Genomic DNA, 16,705 nt, shown 5'->3' on the forward strand with positions numbered 1-16,705 from the left:
ATCTGATTGTTCTGCTGGGACAGTAGATGAGGCACTTGAGGTAATGTCCAGGCTGGGCTTTGAGATAAGTTCCTTAGGATTAGATACCAGTACTGGCGTGGCCAGTCTGGGGCAATCAGTATCATTTTTGGCTTCTCCTGTCTGACCTTTAGGAGTACCTTGGGGAGAAGAGGCAGAGGAGGAAAGGCATATACTGTTAAGTTTTTCCAGCTGAAAGATAGGGCCTCCACTTTCCATGCTTGTCTGTGATAAGTCCTTGTGCAGAATCTCTTTAGTTGGCAGTTGTGAGGTGAGGCAAATAGATCTATGTCCGGGCATCCTCATTTCCTTGTTACCATGCTGAAGACTTGTGGATCCAATTTCCACTCGTGGGGATCCATGAGGTTTCTGCTTAGTTCAACTGCCAGAGTATTTATTTTTCGTGGCAGGAATTGTGCCTGCAGATGTACTTGGTAAGTCAATGCTGTGTCCCACAAATTCATGGCTAGTCTGCAAAGGGGGTAAGAATGAGTGCCCCCCTGCTTGTTTATATACCACATGACAGTGGTATTGTCTGTCTATCAGTAGTTGTACTGGATGTGGTAGGTCCTTGAAGGCTGTCAGGGCACTTTGAACAGCTAGCATCTCTTTTTGACTCATATGCAGATGCATTTGGTTTGCGGACCATGTGCCTTGAATACATCTTCCTGCCATGTGGGCTCCCCAGACATAATCTGACGCATCTGTTGTTAATGTCTGTGTGGCTGGGGGTAGAGTGAAAGGCTGTCCATTGTTCTGGTGACAGGCCTTCGCCCACCATCGAAACTCCTGTTGCAGGCAGGGAATAAGAGTAATTATTGTTTCCAGGCTGTGGCAATGTTGAGTCCAAACACTTTTTAGGTACCATTGAAGTTTCCTCATATGCAGTCTTGCATATGGAATTGGTAGAATGCAGGATGCCATGAAGCCCAAAGCCTGCAGAATTATTCTTGCAGATAGCTGGGCCTTTGTTGCCAACAGTTTGAAATAGGTAGTCTTTGTTTGTCTGGCGTGAGATAAGCCATCTGGGCAGTTGTATTTAAGCTTGCACCCAGGAATATTATCTCTTGAGAGGGTACTAGTTTTGATTTCTGTTAGTTGACTGTGTACCCTAGAGGCATGGTAGTAATCTCTTTACAAACGCCAGATGCTGTAGAAGAATGCCCTTGTTCTCTGCTTGAATGAGGCAGTCATCTAAGTAAGGATATATTTGTATTCCTCTTTGTCTGCAGTATGCAATTACTGGTGCCAGACACTTTGTGAAGACCCTGGGCGCAGTAGATAAGCCAAAGGGCAGTGCAGAGAATTGGTAGTGCATTGAGCCAGCTTTTAATCTGAGGTATCTTCTGCATGTTTGTCTGATTCGGACATGCAGGTATGCCTCTTTTAGATCTAAAGTCACAAGCCAAGCCTTCTTGCCCAACATGGGCAGAAGCTGCTGTAGAGTCAACATTTTGAATTTTGGAATATCCGGATATGTGTTTAGAATAGATAGGTCCAGTATTGGTCTCCAGGCTTTGTCCTTTCTGGGTACCTCTTGAATAAAATCCTTGTCCATGTTCTTGCTCTGGTACTTGTTGAATGGCCCTCATGTCCATGAGGGATGAGACTTGTTTTTGTGCCTCTGCCCATTGATGTTTTGGCAGGTTTGACCAACCATTTGCCCTTGGCAGGGTATGGAAGTGAAACTTGTAGCCTTGTGACACTATGTTTAAGACCCATTTGTCCTGGGTTATTATGTGCCAGTTTTGAAAAAACAGTGCTAGTTTTCCCCCTAAAGGTGCTGCCAGAAGATAAGTGCTTGGCGCAGGCAGAGGGAAGTCATTGGGACTATTTCCTGTATGGCTGTGATTTGTCTTCTCCAGTTTTGGAGGTAGAAGCACCCCATTGTTTAGACCTGTACGAACCTTAGGGCTGGGATCTGCCTCTAGGGCATATGTATCTGCCCCTTTGTGGCCTGTCTGACACTGGAAAGGACCAATTCTTTGTAGGCCAGTGTCTGCTAAATCTTGGTGGCTGTACCTGTAAGAAATCCTTGACTGTTTGCATAGATTTAGCTTTGTCCTCCATTTTCTTTAACACCTCTTCTGCTTTAACACCAAACAAAGTATCATGCTGTAATGGAGCATCTAATAATTTTGCTTTAACATGATCAGGTAGATTTTGTTCCTTTAACCAAGCATGCCTCCTAATGACAGAACCCGTAACTGCGGCCCTGCAGGAGGCCTCCAGAGAATCAAAACCACATTGCAAAGTATGCTTTCCAACTTGTTCAGCTGCATGCAATAAATCCTGTATTTCTTTGTTTTCTGCACATTCAGAATTTATCAACATTTTCTGTTTAAGCAGTGACATAATATATTGCTGATACTAGAGCATATGAAACTGACAATTTAAAGCCCTTATAGCCAAGGTAGCAGAAGTGTATATCTTTTTTCCTCCTCTGTCCAGTGCCCTAGAATCCCTGTCAGAGGGAGTAGGGTTTTTTGCAGTGGAAGCCTTGACCCCTTTGGGACCCTGAGAGATGGTTTCTGGGTCAGCAGCAGGGTTTTTGAAAAGGAACTTATGAGAGTCAGGAACACTGTAGTACCTGTCCAGCTTAACCGGAGCTGGAGGTAAGGAGTCAGAGGTCAGACTGGACTCTGAAAATACATCTACAATATCTAACACAGGTGGAATAGCTAGGGGCCTGTGTTGTGTAGTAGAAGGAAGTCTCTGAGCCTTTTCTTAGATTCTGAATAATCTTGGCTCTCCCAGTGGACATGCTCCCTCAAGGTATATAAAGTTTCCCCAAAAGAATAATACTCAGGAGGAGAGGCTGAAGGGATAGATTTTTCAGCATCAGAATCCTCATAGAGAGGAAGAGAGTATTCCTGATCAGAAGAGGAATCAGATGAAATGGAAACCTGATCTGAGGATTCATATTCTGTCTCTTGCCTAGGCCTCTTATCAGGAGGGGGATGGGAACCCCTGATCAAAGTAATTAGGTCTTCGACCATTTTGAGCATCTGTTTTTAGGCATGGAGGCCTGTCCATGAGGCTGTTGTACTTGTTTCTTTGTCTTTAAAGGTGTTTCAGTCTTTGCCTTTGAAGCTGAAGTCGTTTTATCATATAACTGAGTAGGTCTGAAAACACCCTCAGAAGCCGATGCCTGCTCAGCGGCTCCGGACCCATCTGAGGGAATAGTTTCCGAAGGTCCAATACCTTGGCTTTCCAGCGGCCTGATTGACTCCACGTGTTTATCGGTAGCGGCCTGCGAGTCTAAGGTAGCGGTCATCAGGGGCTGCAAAGGCACCTCACTGAGAACTGGTGACTGGCTTAGAAGAAGCCTCGTCGTCGTTTTGGACCTCGGATGCCTGTCCTTTTCTTTGCGTTTCTTGTGAATTCCGGTAGTCGGATGGCTATCCGACAACATTGTATAGTTAAATCTTATGCCAAAATAGTGAAATGCAAAATAGTACCGACGCTTAACAGTGCGCTGGTTAAATCTAGCACAAAACCGACAACTAGCAACGTCGTGGTCAGGGCCTAGGCAAGGAATACAATAAGAAAGAAAGTCCTTATAAGGTATTTGCTTCCCACCAGAAATGCAATTATTAACTTTTTCTGACATCGGTCTGGAGCAAGAAAAAAGTTTCCCCAACGGGGATTGCAAACTGAATGCTGACTTTTTTGTTATTCCCCATAATTTGTTATAATGCGGAATTTGTTATGATTATTTCTTTGTAACTAAACCTGGTTACACCTGGAGAGCTGCTCAAGACTATTTTGTTGGACTGCAACATACTTTTATATATGTATGTATAAATATGTGTGTGTGTGTGGGGGGGGGGGGGTAGGCAGTTAGTCAAGTAATCAGAATATTGAATGTTTTGAATGCAGTCATAATCCATTGAACAGAGGTTTGAATGCAGAATTCTGGCATTACTCTGTGGGATGCCGCAGTACACTGGGCAGTGGGAATTTTCCTTTTCCCCATTGTTGGAGTTGGTATATATAAGTAGTGGGGTGTTGCAGAGGGGTGCAGAGGGCTTGCTTCCAAGAAAAAAAAAAGAAAAGAAACATTTCTGTTTTTTTTTCATTGTTTTTTTGTTTGATAAAAAATGATTTGGGATTCACAGAGTTTCTCTCTTGTGGATCTGTGTCTAACTCACATAGCTATATCTATCTATCTGTATATAAACATATAGACACACACACACACATACAAACACACACACACATATTACATACACACACACATCATATACACATTGTGTGTGTGTGTGTCTGTGTGTATTTATATATTTTCACATGCATACATATATGTACACACTAAACACTGTCCTCAAAGGAACCAAATATGGCTTCAGACATCTATATTGGTAAACACTGCTATCAAGCTGCTTTGCAATACAGTCAAGCCAGGACCCTCAGCTAATTGACTATGCATATTTCTTTAACACAAGGAGGATAAGTTGTGCCTTAGACAAATGTTAGCTCTGACCACCCCTCCAAAACATTGGTTATCAAATGAACGGATAACACAAGGAACGTACTTAGCTGACAACAACATCAGAAAAAAAAAAATCCTCCTCACCTTTTTGTTGTGATCCTCTTTCCATTAATATATTTAGTAGATGTTGAAACTGATCGGAAACTTCCCATACCACCACTACTTCCACCAGAACCAAATGCAGATGTAAATGAAGTAATATCTAAATTAAAACAAAGAAATAAAATGTAACCATACTTATGTGTCACTACACAATTTTGTTTTATTTCCTACACTGCTACAATTTGAAAATATTTGATTACTTCAAACTGACACATTTCAAGATTTGTTTCTTCTTGTGTTGGTTGTCTCACACGTACCGGCATCTGCTGGGAATGAAAAGGAGGGAAATAAGCCTCCCCCTCCTCCTCCTGTTCTCCAATGTCCACTCCCTCCTCGGTGCAAACCTGGGAAGAAGTCCAAGTCATCTGTTGAAAATAAGAAATGAAAAAAAATTATTTCCAACATCATTTGAAGTACGTGCCTACAACTGGAAATCTGCATACCTATCTCAAGGAAAGAGAACTTACAAAAAAGTACATGCAAAAAGACATTAATTCTACAAAGCTTATACAGTATCAGGCAGATACAGCCAGAAATGGTAGTTACGCTAAAACATTTTCAGTTTTTCACCTCCCTAAAAGCTTCATAGTGGATTTGATTTCTGTTACCACAGCTGCATTAATCATCATGGCTTTCAACTAGCTAACTAGTTCAACAGATAATACAGCTACACAGTTCAGTTATACTGCAGTGTCTTAACCTCACTTTGTGTTAATAAGGACCAGCTAAGCCACTCAGTTACTATATGTTATTGTTATTGTTATGTTATAGTGTGAAGAAGGGCTGAACAGATTTTAAAAAAAGGGTCCTAAAACAGGACCCTACTTGTGAGAGGCATATATACACAGTCAGAGATAGTACAGATGTGCAAGTAAACTTACTATAACAGGAAACATTCTAATAGATCACCACTGCAGTAGCTTAAGCTATTTGGGATACATTATGCCAAAGATATGGCCTACAGCCAGCTTTCAAGGCTTCAGGGCACATTCTATGCTCCCTGACTGCCAGAGCTCAAGCAGAGCCACAAAAATGGTAGTTTAGGTGTCAAAAGCTTCAGAGCTTTCTTGCCTCGGAAAGGTAGGCCCTCAAAGGAAAAAAATGTTAGGAAATGAAAAGCAATAGTAAAACATATGCTACTATATACATAGAAACCCTGGCAATACATCAAAATCTAAACAAGGGGATGGAGGGAGGGGATAGCTACTGCAACAGTTATCTATTAGAACATCTACTGTTATGGAAAGTTTACTTACAAAACTATATTATGCTCAACATTTAGATCACAGTTGTAACAGCCTAAGCTATTTAGGTAGATTACAGTGGCTTAAAAACAAAGAAGGGAGAAGGAAAAATAAATTAAGAATCCAGGAGCCCCTGAGAAATGGTCCTAGCAAAGCTTGTTGTGTACCTGGAAAAGGACTCCAATTTGTAATGTTTTGTGGAAGTATGCATAGAGGACAAAGTTGCTGCCTCTAGAATATTTCTGGAGTCAAATCTTTCCAAAAAGCCACAAATGAAGCTAAAGCCCTTGTAGAATGAGCCCTAACCGTGCCTGGAATCATACTGTTATAGTGAGCATAGCAGAAATTGTATGAGACAACCATCTGGAAAGTGTCTGCTTTGATACTGGTTGTTCTTTTTTCTTACCCTCAGAGGACACAAAAACCTGATCAGCTTTCCTGAAAGGTTTTGTTCTTTCCAAGAAGTATCTGAGCTGCCTATGGACATTCAGAGTACGCAATATTATTTTGCCCTTGTTGTTAAGTTCCAGAAAGAATACAGGGAGAGTAATAGTCTACCCTAAAGTAAACTCTGAAATAAATGGAACTTAATGTTTCTAATGTTAAACTGGATAATCAGATCTGCTCCTATTAGGACGCTAGTGAACTACTGAACATTAGTATAGAATATAAATGAAAACAATTTTAACTTGCACAGCAAATAAGGAAAGTAGGGGAAAATGTGATCAACGTACGTTTATAATACATCTTTTTATACTGTCTTAGTTTATCAACAGTATGCTGGATTGATGTTTGCTATTTATTTATACATATGGGTTACTGTGAAGAACAAACACTATTATAGTTTGTTTTGTCTTGCAATTTTTTTATTATTTCTTAATCAAGTTTCACATATATTTCAATATTTAGTTTTAAAACATAGTGTTGCAATACAACCTGAATCCTGTAGAGGCAATATAGCTTGAGAAACAGTGTTGCAAAACAATTTGAATCCTGTAGAGGAAATTAATTGTGGTCATGTGATGGTGCCTGGCTTTTAAAAGGAAGTGATGTCAATGTTTTATGTAATTTGATGAAGCCAAGTGTATCTACTGACGGAAGCGCTAATTAAGAGAGTATTTTTCTTTATTTGTGGCGTTTTTTTCTTTTTTTCATTCAAGTTTAGTTCGTTTCTTGGTTATTGGTTTGTCCTGTCATGGAAAACGGCTCGCAAAGTGAAGGAGGTACAACTTGTTCTGTAAATGATTTGGTTCATGCCATTGGGAACCTTTCAGCCTTAATAACAGGGCAGACACAACAGCTTATTGGGTTTGGAGCCAAACTCCGCCCTGTACTACTTTCAAGCAATAACAGTGGTGATTCTGGTGGTTCAGGTATTGGAGGGTCTCAGATTTCACCCTCCTTAATCACCCCTGCAAAACGTAGCCCAGTTTGGAACAGACAGGCACAAAACAACATAAATTCAACATCAAGTAGTACAAGAAGCATCAGAGAGACTGGTTCAGTCAATCTGGTGAGCGATTTTCATGCGCCGATCTTTATGGATTGGGTGAACAAAGGAAATGCACTATCTTTTAGCAATGCTGTACCAGCTCCTTCTTACGACACTGTGGAACAGCAGTTAAAGACTCTAGAAGCTGAAATTTTTAAGTTAAAGAAAACACAAGTTGAAAATGCTTACTTTTGGGAATACCTGGCCAGGGAACACATACCTAAGGGTTTAAGATGCTGGAAATTCCCTAATGGCCTTGTGGAAGGGTCAGAACTACACCAGGAACTTGTTATTTTGTTTAACCGACATGGCTGCGAATTACTGGAAACACTGGTAAGAGACAATGAAAGAAAACTAAATCAGTTTAAACTGACTGTTAATAACCTGAACACATTTTGAATGATTTAGCCTTTTGTACTAAACAAGTTGAATATCAATCAGTATTTGTCAATGTGGACAGACAAATTAATATTATAAGGGAAAAGAAGATTTTTGCTAGGGACAAAAATGAATATGAGAATGGTTGTGTCTTCCCTCTTCCTAAAATAGGGGCATATATGATACCAACAATTCAAGTAGTGGTGTGCAGCAGAACCCCCCAGAAGATCCGAAAGGATCAGCAACCAGAGGCAACAGGATGCCAACAGGGACTGGAACAATATGAATGGGGGTTACCAATATGGACAGAGAAATGGTTATTCAGGGAGGGGGAGGGGGGCAGAACAAAGAGACGTTTCTAGTATCTGAAAATAGTAATGTTGAACATGAAGTGTGTACTGTTGTGACGAATGAACACAATGATTTTACGATTTACAATTACAGTAGTGAAACTGTTACTGGTGAATGGGCCTCTATTTGAAAAGGGCATGAATTTTGTACCATTAAGAAATGTTAATGTTGACAAGTATCTCCTAGATTTAAAAATATATACTAGGAAATTAAATTTAAATAGCTTTTTCAGAAGAATGGTACCTATGAACCAGTTAAGGGTTGTACAAGAACATGTACATTCAACCCTCCACCCCACCCTACTATTCATTTATTTGAAAATATGTGTATGAATGATATTAGAATGTTGTTAAATAAATTCAAAATGACTACATTTAATTTAAAAGAGTGTGAAACAAGACTTTTCCAGAGTATTTGTTCCAATAAATCCATTAGAATTAAGAAGCCTGATAAGGGGGGAGGGGTTTGGTGGTCATGGACCAACAAATGTACATAGATAAAATGTTGGGGATTCTATATGGAGACTTATGTGGAAAGCTCTCTAAATGAGTTTAATATAGCTAACAGAAATATTGATGTCACTTTGAATGACTTATTATTTAACTATCAGATAACACAGGAAGAAAAAGAAGTTATGTCTTACCATAACGTTCCATCTGTATTGCTGATCCTCGTTCAGTCATTACGTGTGGGTATTGGTTCCGACCTCGGAACCGAGCCGGCCATCTTCCAAGCTCACATCAGCTACAAACTCTCGAGCTAAAACTCTTACCCAGAATTCCCCTCTCCCTGTTACCTCAGATTGAGTTTGCAAGAAAAAAGAAGGTAGAGGCTACCTCTGGTCAAATGACCTAATAGAACCGGATAGTGAGATCCACTAGAAGCCACAGGAGGGGGAAGGAGGGAGGGGTGTAATGACTGAATGAGAATCAACAATACAGATTGAACGTTATGGTAAGACATAACTTCTTTATCTGATATTGTTAATCCTCATTCATTCCTTACATGTGGGACAGAGTCCCCAGCTACCTTTAATCCTGGGAGGCTTTCATGGAAGGACATTCCTGAGCATCATAGAACCAAAAGATGCTCTTCCCCTAGAGGCCAAATCCAATTTGTAATGATTGAAGGTATGAGGGGCAGCCCAAGTTGCAGCTGCACAAATATCATGTAAAGAGGCTCTGGCATGGAAGGTAGCAGAAGTTGCCACCGACCTTGTAGAATGAGCCTTTATGGTAGTAGGTAATGGAATATTACGTCTATAAATTAAGGTCACGCAGTCTTTCAACCATTTAGCCAATGTGACCTTAGCAGCAGCACATCCTAATCTAGGTCCAGAATAGGCCAAAAATAACTGGTCTGATTTACGAGAGGCCTTAATCCTGTTCAAGTAGAAGCAAATTTGCCTGTGAATTTCTAGGGTATGTAGGCAATACTCTCCTTTGTTTGAATGATTGGGGGAGAAAACTGGCAATTCAATGGTTTGATTAATGGACATTTCAGAGATCACTTTTGACAGAAAGGAAGGATTAGTTCTCGATGACACTCTATTTCTATGAAAAATCAAATATGGACTCTTGATGCATAAGGCTTGAAGCTCAGAGATACGTCTGGCAGAAGTAATGGCGACCAAAAACAAGGTTTTCCATGACAAATACTTGAGGTCACAAAAAGAAGCTGGTTTGAAAGGTGGCATTGTCAAAGCTTGTAGGACTAATGACAGGTCCCATGGTTGAGTAGGTTCTCTAAAAGGAGGTTTTAGATGATTCACGCCTTTTATGAAAGTCTTGCATAATTTGTGCGACATAAGAGAGGAGTCTTGGACACCCTCATGGAAATTAGACATTGCAGCCAAATGAACTCTAATGGTAGAGGCAGATAGACCAGATTGAAATAGGATAGCTAGATACTCCAGTACTATTGACACTGGTGCTGAAAAAGGATCTACCTGTTTTTTTTTCAGCCAAAAGGTAAATCTTTTCCACTTGCTGAAATATGTAATTTTGGTGGAAGACTTATGAGATGCAATAAGAATGTCATGTACTGGCAAAGAAAGATCATTCTGCTTGGCAGTCAAGGGAAAGTACAGTTTTGTACCTACCATAAATGTAGATGTCAGATAGGTATGCATCTGCAGTCATCACATATGGGTTTTGTCCTGCCTCAGGCAGCCCTTCGGTCGGCCGGATTCCAAAGTCTGGGTCCGTCGTCGGCCGATGTCGCCCTTTCCCCGACTTCATAGCGCCTGGGGTATAAAAGCATCAGCCGACGCCATCTTCCCCAGTTTTTCTTGCCCCAGATGCCAGGTGCCCTCTAAGGAAGGCTAAATTTGGAGGAATGCAATAAATTCCAAACATGCACAGAAATATATATATATGCATAAAAAAAAATATATATATATATATATATATATATATATATATATGTAAAACAAATACACCATAATAGATAACCCCAGCAAGCTATGAGAGGGATAAGTACCCAATAAATACCACAGAGGGGAAGGAGGGAGGGTAAACCTGACTGCAGATGCATACCTATCGGACATCTACATTTATGGTAGGTACAAAACTGTACTATGTCCTTCAAGGATGCATCTGCAGTCATCACATATGGGTAGAATACCATAGCCAATCTGGGGGTGGAGGATCTATGTAAAGGATGGTGTAGCTAAAATGCCCTGCAGGACTGCTGTAGCAAAGCCTGCTCTGGATCTGGAATATAAAGGTAAATTGTAATGCTTGGAAAATGTATGCACGGAGCTCCATGTAGCAGCTTCTAAAATGTCCTTGGTAGCCACCCCTCTTAAGAAGGCTGTGGAGGTGGCTGTGGCTCTGGTCGAATGAGGTCTAATGTTAGCTGGCACAGTTTTTCCATGAAAGGAGTAACAAAAAATAATTCAGTTTCCTATCCATTTAGAAATTGTCTGTTTTGAAATTGCTTTTCCTTGTGCACTAGCAGCATATGCTACAAACAGCTGGTCAGTTTTTCTGTTACTTTTAGTTCTGTCCAAGTAGTAGCGCAACTGTCTGTATATGTCCAGGGTGTGCAGAAGCTTTTCCCCTTTGTTTTGCGGATTTGGAAAGAAGGTAGGCAGGTGAATAGCTTGGTTTAATGAGACCCTGGATACCACCTTTGGCATAAATGAAGGATTGGTTCTCAAAGAAACTCTGTCTTGATGAAAGATAAGGAATGGCTGTACTGCCATGAGGGCCTGTAACTCAGATACTCTTCTTGCTGAGGTTATGGCCAGAAGGAAAGCAGTCTTCCAAGATAGGAACTGTAGTTCTGCAGATGCTGCTGGTTCAAAGGGAGGCAGTGTTAGTTTTTCCAACACGAAGTTAAGGTCCCAAGTAGGCACTGGTGGATTCCTTGGGAGATTAATGTTTTTAATTTCTCTTAGAAACTGTCTTAGGAGAGGATGAGAGAAGACAGGTGGATCAGTATTGTACTCTGCTGAAATTGCTGAAGCATGAATTTTAATGGAAGAGTAAGACAGGCCATTGTGGAGCATTTCTGCCAAATATTCCAGGATATGTGCCATGTTCATAACTGCTGCATCTAGGCCCTTTGAGGTGCTCCAGGTGTGAAATCTTTTCCATTTTGCTGAGTATGCCTTTCTTGTGGAAGGCCTGCGAGCTTCCATGATGATATCCTTCACTCTCTTGGATAGCTTATCCTGGTGATGAATCAAGGTATTTTCCAGGCAGCTAGTTGTAATGTTTTCAGGTTGGAATGCAGAGTTTTGTAATTGTGCTGTGTCAGGAGAAGCGGCCATTGTGGAAGAAGCCATGGTTTCGTCCGTGACATGCTCTTTAGCAATGGGTACCAGTGCTGTCTTGGCCAGTCTGGAGCTATCAGAATCACTCTTGGCTGCTCCGCCCTGATCTTCAGTAAGACCTTGGTCATTAATGGAAGAGGTGGGAATGCATACACTGTTAGAGTTCTCCAGCTGAAAGAGAGGGCATCCACTTTCCATGCTTGTGGGTGGTATGTCCTTGAGCAGAATTTTTCCAGCTGATGATTGTGTGGGGAGGCAAAGAGGTCTATGTCCGGTCTCCCCCATGATTGTGTTATCTGATGGAAGATGTCTGGATGCAGCATACATTCGTGTGCATCCATGATGTTCCTGCTTTAGCTGTCCGCCAGTGTATTGTCCTTTCCTGGTACAAACTGGGATTGCAGCTGTATATTGAGTGTCAAGGAAAGTTCCCATAGATTCATTGCCAGTCTGCAAACAGGGTAGGAATGGGTGCCTCCTTGCTTGTTTATGTACCACATAACTGTAGTGTTGTCTGTCCTTATTAGCAGGTGGCCTTGATGTAGAAATAACTTGAAGGCCTTGATTGCATGTATCACTGCCAGCATTTCCTTTTGGTTTATTTGCATGCGTAGCTCTTTTTGTGACCATAGCCCTTGAATGCACCTTCCCTCCATGTGCGCTCCCCATCCGTGATCTGAAGCGTCCGTTGTAATGGTTTGGCTGGCTATTGGTTTGCTGAAGGGCAGACCCCTGTTTGACTGGCTTGCTTGAGCCCAACACAGAAATTCCCTTTGAAGGCATGGGATGAGTGGTATCAAAGTTTCCAAGCTGTGACTGTGCTGAGTCCATAAACTCCTTAGGTACCACTGTAGTTTCCTCATATGTAGCCTTGCTTGAGGAATCAGAAGAATGCAAGAAGCCATGTAACCCAGGGTCTGCAGGATTTTCCTTGCAGTCAGCTGAGTTTGTCTCGACAGGTTTTTGAAGTAATCCGGTAGTTGATTTTGTTTTTCTTCTGTGAGGAAAGCCATTTGGGTGGTTGTGTCTAGATCCGCACCCAGAAAAGTTATTCTTTGGGATGGTACAAGTCTTGACTTGTGAATGTTGACTGTATATCCCAAGGCCTGAAGAAGGTAGATGGCATAATTCAAGTGTTTTACCAAAATTTTTTGGCTGTCCGCTTGTATAAGGCAGTCGTCCAGATACGGGTATATTTGCATCCCCTGAAGTCTGTAGTGTGCAATTACTGATGCCAGGCATTTCGTGAATACTCTGGGTGCAGTAGATAAGCCAAAGGGCAATGCTGAGAATTGATAATGCTCTGAACCTGCAAGAAATCTGAGGAGTCTTCTGCAGCTTTGTCTGATAGGGACATGCAGGTATGCCTCCTTGAGGTCCAGAGTTACCAGCCAAGACCCCTTGCCCAACATGGGAAGGAGTTGCTGTAGAGTCAGCATTTTGAATTTTGGCACAATGAGATAAGTATTTAGTGCGGACAAGTCGAGAATAGGCCTCCATTGCTTTTCTTTTCTTGGAACAAGGAAGAGTCTGGAATAAAATCCTTGGCCTTGTTCTGAGAGAGGAACCTTTTCTATTGCTTTCATTTGCATTAAGTTGGAGATTTGTTTCAAAGCCTCTGCCCTTTGATTTGGTGGCAGGTCTGGCATGCCTTTTCTTTTCGGTAATGTGTGGAAATGGAACCTGTATCCTTTGTCTATTATTTGTAGTGTCCATTTGTCCCTTGTAATAATGTGCCAATTTTCTGAAAATAAGGAAAGCTTTCCGCCCAAAGGTGCTTCCAATTGAGCCCTGGTTGGCAGTGTCAAAGTAAAGTCATTGAGTCTGTCCTTGTGCAGCAGTTGTAGGCCCTGCACTACCTCTCTGGTTGGGAGGCTGCCATTGACGTCCTCTGTAGGAGCCTCTAGCTTGCCCTCTACCTCTGGCACGCCTGTTCTTGCCTCTCTGAAATCTCTCTGTCTGGAAAGGACCAGTTCTTGGAAGGCCAATTTCTGCTGAATCTTGGTGGTTGGACTTGCATAAAATCTTTGACTGTTTGTACAGATTTTGCCTTTTCTTCAAATTTCTTTAAGACCTCCTGAGCAGTGGAGCCAAATAACTTTTGCTTTCCCAGTGGAGCATCCAGAAGCTTTGCTTTAACATGGTCTGGCAGAGATTGTTCCTTCAGCCAAGCATGCCTACGTACGACTGCACCTGTCATAGCTGACCTACATGAAGCTTCCAATGCATCATAACCACACTGCAAGAAATGGTTGCTAACCTGTTGAGAGTTATGTACCAGATCCTGTAGTGATTTGCGATCTAGGGGTTCAGGTGAAGACAGTTTTTTATGCAATTCATCTAACAAATACTCTTGGTACTGTATCATATGAAATTGACAGTTTAAAGCCCTCATAGAAAGGGTAGCAGAAGTATACACTTTTTTACCCCATCACTCTAAAGCCCTTGACTCCCTTTCAGAGGGGAGTGGATTTTTTGTAGTGACAGCTGCAACCCCTTTAGGGCCCTGGGAAATAGTTTCTGGATCAGCAGAGTGGGCCTTGTAAAGGAAAAGATGTGATTCCAGGACCCTGTAGTACCTATCGGGTTTGGCAGGAGCCGGAGGGAGAGTGTCAGGGGTTGTGCTAGACTCAGAGTACACATCATCAATGACATTCAAAACAGGGGGAATAGCCAAAGGTCTATGCTGAGGCAAATGCAAGAAGGTCCTTAATCTCTTCCTGGAATCAGAGAATTCCTGGCCCTGCCATTGGAAATGCTCCCTCATAGTGTGCAGAGTTTCCCCAAAAGACAGTTCTTCAAGAGGGGAGGCCGAAGGGATAGATTCCTCTGCATCAGAATCCTCGTAGGCCGAAAAAGCCTCCTCCTGGTATTCCAAGAGAGCAGAGCCATCAGAGGCCTCATCTGAGGAGAGGGGAACAGAGGGCTCAACCCTGGGCCTTTTTTTCTGTAGGAGGTTGAGAGCCCCTGTCCGGATGAGGCTGAGAGCCCCTAACTAATGAAATAAGGTCCTCTGCTAGACTAAGGATCTGAGAACCTGTAGTGGGTCCCTGAGGGATAACCCTGGGAGGCATAGATTTTGAGTGTTTAGCAGCTTTAGCCCTTGAGAATGCCTTAATAGACATGGATGCAGGAGGCCTGGCTGCACCACGTGCTGGTGTAGTTTTGTTTAAGGGAATGGTGTCGGAAGTTTCCTGAACACCAGATTCCAATGGAGATTCAACGACCGATACAGCAGTGGCCTCCGGGGCCGAGGTTGTCTGTTGTACGGTTTTGGTGGACGGAAGCACCAAGGACTCTGTTTCAGCAGAGACAGAGACACTCGCGGTAGGCCTGGCCGTGTTTTCATCTGAAACCGCGGACCACGTGTGCTGGTCCTTGTCCTTCCGTTTCTTTATTAAATGTGAAGTCGGCATATTGTAAGCAAAACTAGCCCCAAAAAATTCCTCTGCAAACTCCGACCGACGTCTTAGAGTGCGTCGGTTGAAGGAAGCACAGGCGGAACAGGCCGAGACGTCGTGGTCTGGGCCTAGGCTAGGTAGGCAGTAAGAGTGGAAATCCTTATGAGGTATTTGTTTCCCACAGGTTAAGCAATTATTAATTTTATCTGACATTGGCTGAGGCAAGAAAGAGTCCCCAATGGGGTACTTAGCTTTTGAAGTCTTCGGTTTAGCTGAATTACAGGAGCTGGCCAACCGGCACTTGCGAACTGCTTCTGCTTCGGGCACCACGCGGCAAGAAAGACTGAGGAAGATGGCGTCGGCTGACGCTTTTATACCCCAGGCGCTATGACGTCAGGGAAAGGGCGACATCAGCCGACGCCAGACCCAGACTTTGGAATCCGGCCGACCGAAGGGCTGCCTGAGGCAGGACAACCCATATGTGATGACTGCAGATGCATCCTTGAAGGACATCTGGAGGAGCTAAGCTGTACGCTTCAGGCTGTTCAAGTTGGGGGTGAAACAGATTCTGTGGATGGGAGATCAACCCCGGGGTTGGATGGAGAATCCACGGTTGATCTAGCAGGTGAGGCCAACGGAAGGGGAACCAAATCTGACGAGGCCAATATGGTGCTATGAGGATTACTTTGCTCTTCAAATGGCAGGCTTTCTTTAGAAACTGGGGAATGCGGGGGAGAGGTAGAAATGCATAAAGTAGACCCGAGGGCCAATCGTGGACTAGAGTGTCCCTGGATGACTGTTCCGGAGAGGGAATCAGGGTGAAATAGTTGCTGCATTTGTAGTTTGTCGGGGACGCAGATAGGTCGCAGCAAGGAAGACCCCAGCGGTTGAAAATCTCTGCCACTATCAAGGGAGTCAGGGACCACTCGTGAGGTTGTAGTATAAACCTGCTGAGTCTGTCTGCTATCACATTGGAACTCCCAGGAATGTGCGTTGCTAGAAGAAAATGGTTGGTAGCCATCGCCCAATGCCACATCCTCATGGCCTCTCAACAGAGTGGTAAGATTTGGTTCCACCCTGTTTGTTGATGTACCAGACCACCGCCATGTTGTCTGATTGTATCGCAACAGTCCCATACGGCAGCAGGGGATGGAATACTTGCAACGCCAGAAGCACCGCTCTCAGCTCTAGAACATTTATATGCAGATGGGCCTGCATTTCGGACCAAGTACCTTGGACTGTCTGTCCCTGACATAGCCCCCCCACCCCATCAGGGAGGCATCCGTGGTCACTGTAGCCTCAGGTTGTTGGGGTGAGAAGGGGCGAGACCATTGTGACGGGTTGTGGGCCATCCACCAATTTAAATTCTGTTAGCACCTATGAGGTACCCGAATCTTGGCTGAAAGAGGGTACTGAAAGGGATACCATTGAGTGAGCAGTAGT

The 16,705-nt window shown here is 42.9% G+C and overlaps 1 protein-coding gene across 4 annotated transcripts in view; it reads right to left on the minus strand.

Moving 5' to 3' along the window:
- Window positions 1-16,705, minus strand: part of DNAJB2 (DnaJ heat shock protein family (Hsp40) member B2) — a 2,030,098-nt gene that overhangs the window by 1,008,973 nt on the left and 1,004,420 nt on the right. For all 4 annotated transcript variants that reach the window (XM_044075865.1, XM_044075867.1, XM_044075866.1 and 1 more), the window contains exons 6-7: window positions 4,873-4,980; window positions 4,598-4,715 (exon numbers count right to left, since the gene is read on the minus strand). In XM_044075865.1, the coding sequence (XP_043931800.1) occupies window positions 4,598-4,715; window positions 4,873-4,980 (226 nt within the window). The remainder of the gene's footprint in view (window positions 1-4,597; window positions 4,716-4,872; window positions 4,981-16,705) is intronic.

The sequence above is a fragment of the Protopterus annectens genome, chromosome 6.part1, assembly GCF_019279795.1.
Source record: "Protopterus annectens isolate FY-2018-M chromosome 6.part1, PAN1.0, whole genome shotgun sequence".
NCBI classification, from domain to species: Eukaryota; Metazoa; Chordata; order Ceratodontiformes; family Protopteridae; genus Protopterus; species Protopterus annectens.